The sequence below is a fragment of the Adiantum capillus-veneris genome, chromosome 28 (assembly GCF_014529385.1).
Source record: "Adiantum capillus-veneris isolate H3 chromosome 28, ASM1452938v2, whole genome shotgun sequence".
NCBI lineage: Eukaryota > Viridiplantae > Streptophyta > Polypodiopsida > Polypodiales > Pteridaceae > Adiantum > Adiantum capillus-veneris.
This window is the reverse complement of record NC_140958.1, coordinates 131,155,148-131,165,381: the sequence shown is the minus strand read 5'-3', so window position 1 is coordinate 131,165,381 and position 10,234 is coordinate 131,155,148. Positions and strand designations below refer to the sequence as shown.

General features: G+C 44.9%; 1 protein-coding gene across 1 annotated transcript; it reads right to left on the bottom strand.

Annotated features, from left to right (window-relative positions):
* Positions 1 to 6,487: 6,487 nt before the first annotated feature.
* LOC147421318 (glutathione S-transferase U20-like) lies at positions 6,488 to 7,380 on the bottom strand. Its single transcript, XM_086504857.1, has 2 exons — positions 7,108 to 7,380; positions 6,488 to 6,880 (listed from the first exon to the last, which is right to left on the bottom strand). Exons 1-2 carry the CDS (start codon positions 7,378 to 7,380, stop codon positions 6,749 to 6,751), a joined length of 405 nt encoding a protein of 134 aa, XP_086360983.1. The 3' UTR covers positions 6,488 to 6,748.
* Between the last annotated feature and the right edge of the window lie 2,854 nt (positions 7,381 to 10,234).

Here is a 10,234-nt window from a genome sequence, read left to right as displayed (position 1 = left end):
CAGAGAAGAGTTGGAGGGCAGTGGGAGGTGGCTCGCAGGCCCGTACGTGCTGAGAGCAGCCCAGGTTGGAGTTAGTCAAACGGAAGGGAGGACCCGCAATCCGAAATTGGTAAACTGTAGGACTCAGGAGCACCTCTCTCTCTCTCTCTCTCTCTCTCTCTCTCTCTCTCTGTATCCCGGTGCCACAGGGCATCTTCAGAACGCACTTGACAGAGCAAGGAGAAGCTGGCATGTGGGGGGGGGGGGGGGGGGGGGGGGGGCACAATCCCTCCCCCTTTTATACTAGTAGAGATAAAGGCGAGAAATGAGGAGCCCATTTAGAGATGCTCTCAATTTAAGGAAATTCCAATTCAATCTCTCATATTTCCACGATTTTGAAAGTTTTTATCTTCAAAATGTCACTTCATCCAAGTATTCAAATATCGAAAAGATTTATTCAAAACATTGTTTTAGTAGTCAAAACCTTGACTTTATTGGTTCCTCTACCAAGGGCGTCTCTAACAAGGTCGTCTACAGTAGACGAAGGCACTGCCTTTATATATATATATATATATAATATATATATATATATATATATATATATATAGAGAGAGAGAGAGAGAGAGAGAGAGAGAGAGAGAGAGAGGATGAACAATGGAAGCTCCATAGAAGATGCATACACTACAAGAGGCTCTTCATATTAGCGACGCTCACACAGCGACGCTCAATTTTTTTTTTCCCGGCGTCGCTATGAGCATCGCAAATTTCTTTGTAAATTTGCGACGCTCATAGCGACGCCGGCTGGGGTAAAAAAATAACCGAGCGCGCCCAAAAACTCAGATCTTAGATCTGAGTTTTTCGGTGCCCTCAAGCAAGGAGCAGGCAACGCTCTCCCTCACTCTCTCTCTCTCTCTCTCTCTCTCTCTCTTATTCTTCTCCACACACATACACACACACACACGAGGAGAGGAAGGAGAGCCAGGTATGCTCCTTCCCTCTCCTCATTCTCATGTTCCCTTCCCCTCTTTCTCTCTCCCTCTCTCTCTCTCACACACACACACATACACACACACACATAGTGTTTTTGAGAGAGAGAGAGAGAGAGAGAGAGAGAGTACAAACAAAAACAAAAACGCACACACACATACATAAACAAAGAATGCACACACACATTGAGAGAGAAAAAGAGAGAGAGAGCATGCATAAACAAAAAAACGCACACATTGAGAGAGGAAAAGAGAGAGAGAACATGCATAAACAAAAAACGCACACATTGAGAGAGGAAAAGAGAAAGAAAACATGCATACGATCCAAAAAAACGCACACACATTGAGAGAGAAAGAGAGAGAAACTAATTTAACGTCGTAGGAAACTAATTAAAATTAAAAGACCTAAAGATCTAGCCGACGAGGAGTTGAACTCAAGACCTATTATTCAAGAGGGAAATGGCATAATCAATCTATCATACTTGGCATGGGTGATAGAAAGGTTATACCATTTATCTCTTTTTATTGGCACACACATCCACACACGCGCACACACACAAGAAAAAGAGAGTTATAACGTCGTAGGAAACTATCTTAAAAGACGTTAAAGATTAGGTTATATCTAGACTTACATTAAATTAGATTTAGGTTTATTTTTAACTAGATTTACGTTTATTTAAGCTAGATTTAGATTTACGTTATATTAGATTAGATTTAGGTCTCCATAGACTACGATGCCTGCATGAAGCGGGTGAAGAAAGCCCTCAATGGAATATAGGGTATTGCTGCCTTCACTCATGGTGGGCTCCGTCGATCCAAAAGTACTGGTGAAATGTCTTCAGAAGAGAGGGAAGAAGGTGGATCTTCAGGGCGGCAAGAGTCACTACATCCCCGACACAATGACCATCTAGACAACCTCTAGTCATTAGACTTACGTTAAATTAGATTTAGCTTTATTTTTAGTTAGATTTACGTTTATTTAGATTTACGCTTATTTACGTTAGATCGAGTCCACGCAAGAATTACTTACGGTTTAGTGTTTAGAGTTAGACGAACAGTGAAAAGATCTACTGTGAAAAGATGTTAAGATGAAGTGAAGTGCTACAGCTAGAGAAGAGGCAAAGGGGTTTTGTCCACTACATGCAGTATCATGTAGACGTGGGTGTGTAGATTTCTTGTACCCACAAATATAGATATTGACCAATAAAGACGAGATTATAACCCGGTGGTTCTGATCTCCGTGCACCTCTAGACCGAGGTGTGCGGGGATTGGACATGACTAGAGAATGTGAGGTAAAGAGAGAGAGAGAGAGAGAGAGAGAGAGAGAGAGAGAGAGAGAGAGAGAGAGAGATAAGACGAAGAATGCCAATAGAATATTAAATTTGTTGTCCAGGTTATAAGTTTTTTATCCTCATTATGAGTAGCGACGAGGATGTGGGACCGTCCAACCGAAACACCTATCTCTCAACGAAGGTCTTATGTCCTTGTAATCAATGCAAGCATGCTGTGCGACGGACAAGACGTGTTTCTTTGCAGCACGTTCGCGAATTTGGCGAGTTCGATCCATCTATTATAGATCGAGTTGTTGCCAATTTAACTCGTTGGACTCTGACGCTGGCCAACAAGCAGTAATCTTGCAACCCAATAGACGTGTTCGCAGGCGCTTTGGTCAAGCAGCATATGTGAGGCCACAAGATGTAGCCTCTGACAGCTCGGGGGATGATCATGCAGAGCACATTCCCAACGAGGCAATGTTTGAGCCCGAGATTGATGAAATGATCGAGACGATCATGGATTCAGAAAGGCTTATCTATGATGATATGAAAAGTGAAGCCGATACGCCATTGTATAATGGAGCACGTATGTCTAGATTGAAAGCACGCCTGGTTCTTTCTCAACATGCAAGCAAAGTTTGGATGGAGTGACACTAGCGTCACAGCGCTTTTCAGGTGATCTATTACAATTAGTTTACTTTAATAGAACTCTAAATGTATAATGATCTGATAGATTTTTACACGACTGTATCATATTTTTATGTTGTGTAGATTGTTGAAAGAACACATACTACCAGCTGACAATGTGATGCCAGATTCCCGAGATGAAGCAAGAAAGATTTTGCGAAACTTGGGGATGGATTACAATTCTATCCACGCTTGTCCTAATGACTGCATTCTTTTCAGAGGGGAATACATAGACATGGAGAAGTGTCCGAAATGTGATTCCGAAAGATATCGAGTAGATCTCCACGGGACAAAAATTCCACAAAAGGTTTTGCGACATTTCCCTCTGCTTCCTCGCATCAAGCATTTCTTCGAATGTAAGTCCATGGCCGCCCTAGCATCATGGCATGAGGAGAATAAATCTTCGGATGGTGTGCTACGAATTCCTGCAGATTGAGTAGCGTGGAAACATATAGATGGAACATGGTCGGATTTTGCCAGGGAAGCTCGAAATCTGCGCTTAGGCCTGGCTATGGATGGCGTAAATCCATTTGGTCAAAGATCAACATCTTACAATATATGGCCCGTTGTCATCGTCAACTACAACATTCCCCCGTGGTTGACTACGAAGAAGGGGCACCTATGGCTAAGCTTGATTGTGCCAGGGCGATATAAAGTGGGGAATATGGATGTGTATCTTCGTCCACTATTGGAAGAGCTACAACAATTGTGGATTGGCATAGAGGTGGTGGATATGAGTCGACACACAGGACGACGGAATGCTTTGATCAAACTGGTGGTACGTCATAGAGGTAGCTCCTCGTAGTGCAAGGACGTATGAAGGCTACCATGTGCCAATCAAAACGACATCAATGGAGGAGATCAGAGAAGATGCTCAATCAGAAGCCGCTGCGGTGGTGCCAGACGAGCATCAAGATGCTACTACTCTATATGGGGTGCATGCAGAGGAGCTACAAAATGAAACAGAGGATATGTGTTTAAACGGAGAGCTCTATATAGATATAGGAAGTTATGCTGAGTTATGCGAGGATGAGAGAGAGATCTCTTAAAGCCACAAATATTGTATTTGAACAATTTTTCTCCGTGTTGTAAAAGCTCTGGCTCTCTAAGTACCTTCCATGGTGTATAACGCTCTTTTCTACTCGCGCTCACATCTTTTGATTGAAAATTCTGAGTTTTCGACTTGCCTCTTCTATCACTCGATTCATTGCGTCATTGTATTTATATGCGTCATTACGTCATTGTATTTAATGGTCTTTGCGTCATTGTCTACTCTATTCATTCAATATTAAATTTAAATATTCGTGTGTTTAATGCAGGTATGGATAATGAGGAGTTTCTTTCTTCTTTGTCACCGCAGCAGAGACAGTGGTACGTGGAGCGTCATCGCTCTGGTGCATCATCGCGCGTTCCTACTCCATCCGCATCTCCCTCTCTTTCGGAGCATTCGGCACGCTCCGAAGCTTCGGCGTCGACGAGACGAGCTTCACACTCGTCTAGACACCGGCGCTCTCGTGGTGGCGGTGGCGGTTGTTGTGGGGATTCCGCCACCGATGCCTCCACACCGTCTCGTGTTCGACGAGGCTCTTTACCCTCCCCTTCTTTGCCCGCCCCCACACCAGCCACAGCATCGCCATCTACGCCAGGTTTTGCACGGCTGACTGCTCCTAGAAGCTACACACCTCTACCTACTCCTCCAGGAGCCACCCCACTCGACACTCCTCGCTTCGGGGCCCAGACGCCGGTGGAGACACCTGACGTCCGTACCCCCATCGACACGCCGCTAGAGACCCCTGCCGGGACACCCAGGTTCACGCGTCACCGGCCAGAGGGCTTGCCTTACTCCGTCGACATCAGCGGCGGCATCATCATGGATGATGACGGCAAGAAGGTGATCTCGCGCATGCGTGGTCTTTGCTCTCAGCTGTTTAAACACTACATACTAAACAAATGGAGTGAAGTACCAAGTGATTTAAAAAACAGAGTCATCAGCATACTTCATGATGAGTTTTCCGTTCCAACACGGGATCAACGCTTCAATGAAGACCTGATGAAGATTCGAATGCGCGAATACTGCAAACACAAGCGTTCCGAAGTGCAAAAAGCAATCAAGAATGGGTGGAACAGGCCAGATTGGCTGGCCAAAGAAGATTGGAAGAATGCGAAGAGAGCAGCGCGCGAGAATCCCGACAAGTGGAAGCAACAAAAGGATGCAGCCAGAGCGCGAGTAGAGGCAGGGAGCTCGCACCACTTGGGGAGCGGTGGATGGGCATCATTTGAGGCCGATTTTGTAAGTGTTTTCACATTGCTCTTTATGCATGTTCGATAGTTTAGGGTTTATGAGTTTTTTAGTTCTAACATAATGAAATCTTTGTATGTTTTGACAGTGGTCGATGACAGGACGTGATCCCACACCGTACGAGCGTTAGTACGCAGGCAGGAAGGGCTTAAACGCCCTGATGGACATTCTCAGTTCTCGCGGCGGCATGGTTAGTATTAGGGTTTACTCTTTTTTATTTTTTGTATTGTTTTATAAATGTCGTTATATGTTTATACTTACTGAAAGCTGTCTTATTGTCTTTTTTTGCAGAATCCGACAGATACGCCGCTTGGACGCGATGAGACGTCTGACTAAACGACGTCAGTTTAGCCGTAGCTAGATAGCATTAGTTTAGGGTTTCTCATAGCTTATGTATCATGAGACGGATTTTATACGTCTTTTTGAACCATGTATATTATTACATTTGTCACCGCATTTCCTTTTGCCAATCAATTCTTTATGCTTATGATGTTGTACAATTGTCATTATTACATTTGCCAATCAATTCATTTTGCCTATGATGTGTACAATTGTCAATTTTGCAAACAATGCGTCTTGTGGGTGACTATTTTGGGTCTATTATCTACCTTTGCACTTTCTTTAAAAAGTGAATCAAGTACAATATGGTTGATGGGTGGCAGGGCATTCAATGTCCTGCCACCAAAAAAAAATTCTCTCGGGCGTCGCTATAAGCGTCGCTATTTATGGCTCTGTAGCGTCGCTATGAGCGTCACTATAGGCTTCTGTGTAAACGTCGCTATATGCGTCGCTATATAGCGACGCATATAGAGACGCAAATAGCGACGCCTATAGCGACGGTTTTAGCGACGCCGAGGGTTATAAAAACCCAGTGTATTTCCGTCGCTAACAGCGTCACAAGAGCACACAACCTCTTGTAGTGATACTCCAAAGTAGTTACTAGTATGGGACTCTGAGAGACAGTGACAGTGTGCAGAGAGTGATACATATCGAGAAACACACGTGCTAGAAATAGAACGATTGCCACACAAGAAATTCTGTGCAAAAGTAGTGCAGAAACCGCACCTGGTTCAGTATGTACAGAAAAACATGCTTTCGTCAAAAATTCATGTCGAAGTCTTCACGCTTGAAGCCTAGACTATCTTCTACACCAAACAAAAATAGCAATTGCATGCATGTCTTCCACATAAAAACAACACCCTTCCACGGCGAATCTTGATTGGCCAAAGCCCTTATGACCATGGCGACAAAATTCCTCCCCATAGACCATGCCTAACGGCAGTGCCAACAAAAGTGGCCGCGGCGCGGGGCGGGGAATTCTAAGTGACTGGCCCTGCCTGACATTAGTTAGAAAGTCGGCGGTTTTGGAAGTTTCGGAAAGAACGGCAGCGGCAGGGTGCGCCCTCCTGGCCGCAAACCACGCTTCCAACCGCGGCAGTTTGTCGGCCCAAGGCAAAGTCCGCGGCGTCAGTTCTTCCATGGGCGGCAGCCACACCAGCTTCTGGCCGCCAAAGAAGGGTCCTTACCCGCCGGCCTCCTTGCTCAGAGCCTCCTCTAGCTTGCTCATCGCCTCAACCACATTCTGCTGCGCCGCCTTCTTCTCCTCCTCCGTCCCGCTGCTTGCCTTCAGTATTCCGAACAGGCACTCAAACACCTGCGCACACACCTCTCTCTCTCTCTCTCTCTCTCTCACACACACACACACACACACACACGCAAAGTGTGCACATGAGAGCAGCCTGCCCGCCTGCATGTCGCTACAGGGGGTCCGATGAGAGGGCGGACGGATGTAATTAGCATCTGCGCTACTCCTCAGCGAGCCTACCTCCCTCTCTCTCTCTCTCTCTCTCTCTCTCACGCGCACCCAACCACAGTATTTACCTTCTTTTCCACAAAATCGGCCCAAAATAGCGCCATCGCTCTTCGGTAGCGCTCCGCGGGAAGCAAATTGACGCCGTCCGCGGCAGGCCAGGCCTCGTCCACATACTGCACGATAATGCGTGACTCGCACACAGACTTGCCATCGTGTAGCAGCACCGGTACTTTCTCGTGCACTGGGTTGGACTTGAGCAGCAACTCGCTCTTGTTGCTCAAGTCCTCTGCTACTTTCTCGTACTCCACCCCCTTGAACGCCAGCGCCACCTCCACCCTCATCACATACGGGCTCTCCCACAAGCTCAAAACTTGCACCTTATCGCATGCATTCAAGTATGACTCAATCCCTTCTATTTGGTCGAATCAAGATCAGAATTTATCAAAGGCTTTAATCAAAGAGGGGATAAACCCTCTAAAGTCCCCAACTGGGTTGACTTCCCTGACTTGCAAGTTGGTTACTTCCCCTGATTACCTTGATTATGTAAGATCAATTTTTGCCATAGAGGAAGGGGAGGTATGCCACTTGGCATGTGTTGATTTGAGAATCCGACAACGCAAAGCACGCAAAGTAAGAGGAAGAGGAGGTATGCCAAAGTGGCATGCGTTGATTTGAGAATCCGTACAAAAGAACTAGTAAAGCTATTTTTGGAGCGCAAAGCCAGGCAAGGTAAGAGGCTCGCAATTCTTCTGTCGCCTTTGACGATGCGATTGTCTGCAACAATAGACAGGCACACCAAAGTGAGAACAGTCAACGGGCTTCGTGACAGATGTACGTATAGAGGACAAGCTTTGATTTTTTGATGTGCGTATATAGGATAAGCTTGGATGTGACGAGCCTAGCAAAGCATTGGACTGATTGATCAAGAATGCAAGGCAAGCTCCGATAAAGGGACTGGGGAGCAGGGTCGAATGCACAAACATGGAGGAAAGGTGAGAGGGGCTATACACCCATCAAATAGCTGTCAAAACTACCGCTAGAAAGCAGATGAATATTTGGCACATCAGTGAATAGTGGTGCTCGTGTCTAAGCAGCAACAGAATATATGGAGGCAGTCTCTCCTGATGTGTTGCTTATGTGATAGTCTTCTCCTTTGCTGATTTCCTTCTTGCTCTTTCTCTAGCCTTGGCCTATGACGTTGCACGTACTCCGCTCCCAGTAGCTCCAGACAGGCTCTGTTCCTCATCTTTTACCTTCACAAAGGACTGCACAGGTTTATTAATTTGCCAATCTAGTCCTTCACAATCACTCCCTCTATCGGGACTTCATCAATGGCCTTGCATTCTTGATCATGCCGTTCTATATTCCAGCAGACACAGCTACGGCATCATTCATGATTCCAGGGACGGGGGATCCTCGCCAAAACTCTCATGCTCACACCGCCTACAACAACAGCAATAATATGCAACACCCAACTCATACAGCTGGGGTACCCTTTAGTCCATTTGTAGTAGTCCTTCCAGTTTCTCAATGCAAGGTCATGTGTAGCCCATGTCCCCTCTCATGAGGATGATGGGGCAAACACATGCATATGGAATGTTCCTACAACATGAGCCCTTTTACTTGGATACATCGAATTTTGCTTTGATGGCGGGATATGCCCAATAGTGGCAGGGCCAGGAAGCTGTGGCTATTTTCAGCAGACGCAATGAGAGGGAACCTCTCATTGCGTTGAGTGGCATAAAATGGTAACCATCTTTTTGCAACATTTGTCAGCCTACTCAACATCCTCTTCCTCGTATGTGTATATATTTTTCTACGCTATTAAGTTATCTAGAGTAGATTCCCCCTCTTCGTTTAACCTTTGTGGCGACACATACATTATACTCTTCCCAAAAATGTCACCTTAGTCATATATTTATATTACCACCCTTTTCTTTTTTGCTTTGTAAATAGAATAAGCATACAATAACCAGCTATATACCCCCAAACTTTCTTACCTCTTGTAAATTAGTAGTAGAAAAATAATATATCCATCTTTCACCCCATATAGATAACCTCCCATGGAAATCAACTCTCCACTTGTCTTTACCAAAGATTATGGTCCCTCTCTACAAGTCTTCTATGCCCCCTACATAGGTGGTCCAATATCTCTTAAGAATATACATATAGTTTCTCTCCTTTCAAAAAGACTCCAATTGTATATTCTTTTCACAAGCAAATAATATTGGGCCCTCCTCTATTTGTTTAAGCATCCTAGCCTTTTGAAAAAGCATGATTCCCCTTGGATGCATACAAGCAAAGGGCCCATACAAGAAGACTTGGAAGCAAAAGGTTCCCTAGCCTAGTGTGGACCTTCCAAACCGAATTCCTTGGTGCATGGGCGTGAAGAATAGTCCAAATTCATATCAAACATGTTGAGAAGGTCAATTTTGCCTTTTGAAGCATGTCATTCCGAGCTACAGGTAAAACGTTATGGTCAAAATAGTGTAAATCTGTCAGATTCGCAGCAAAAGGGAACTGTAAATCAAGTAAATCAAGAGGGTGAGATCTTATTTTTTCCCCACTCATCTTCTATAAGAGCAATGAGTGTTCAAGGTCACTTGCATGTGATGGGACCAACCTAAAGATGCTTTCTAAATGCCAAGACAAACAAGTTGAGATACCCCGCAGGAGCCACCCGTAGGGCCTCATGGTGGGGCCCACCTACATTATGCACCCCTATGGAGCCATCACGGTCTAAAATGATATTTTTGGTGAATAAATAATCCCTTTTATGTCCAATTTTCAATTAGTGGGCAAAGGACACTTAATTAGGTTTAATCACTTACTCTAATTAAGTGTAGCATAATCCCACTCCTACACAACTATAAATAGCCCCCCTTGGAGAGACTCAAGGACACACACCTATATTTTCAACTTCATGTTGTTTCTTGATCAATAGTAGAGAAAACCCCAACTCTCCCTCTTTCACATCCTCCCTCCTAACCCTCCTCTTTGGAGGAAGTGTAACTCTATTCTCCACTCTTTCCATTCTACCATCTCTTACTCTATCAACCCAATAAATCATTTGTAGCACCTCAATAACTTGTAAATACATCATGATCTCTCTCATGGTTATGTTAATGATCATGAAATCATCTTCAAAACTTTCAAGTGTCGCAATTCGTGATGGTTAGCCAGCGTCTGTCCTCC

Bases quoted from the DNA above. Each gene is read 5' to 3' on its own strand.
- LOC147421318 (XM_086504857.1), bottom strand. From the start codon at position 7,380: ATGAGGGTGGAGGTGGCGCTGGCGTTCAAGGGGGTGGAGTACGAGAAA. The intron at 6,881-7,107 runs GTAAATACTGTG...GTGTGTGCGCAG, and splicing joins CCGATTTTGTGGAAAAGAAG to GTGTTTGAGTGCCTGTTCGG.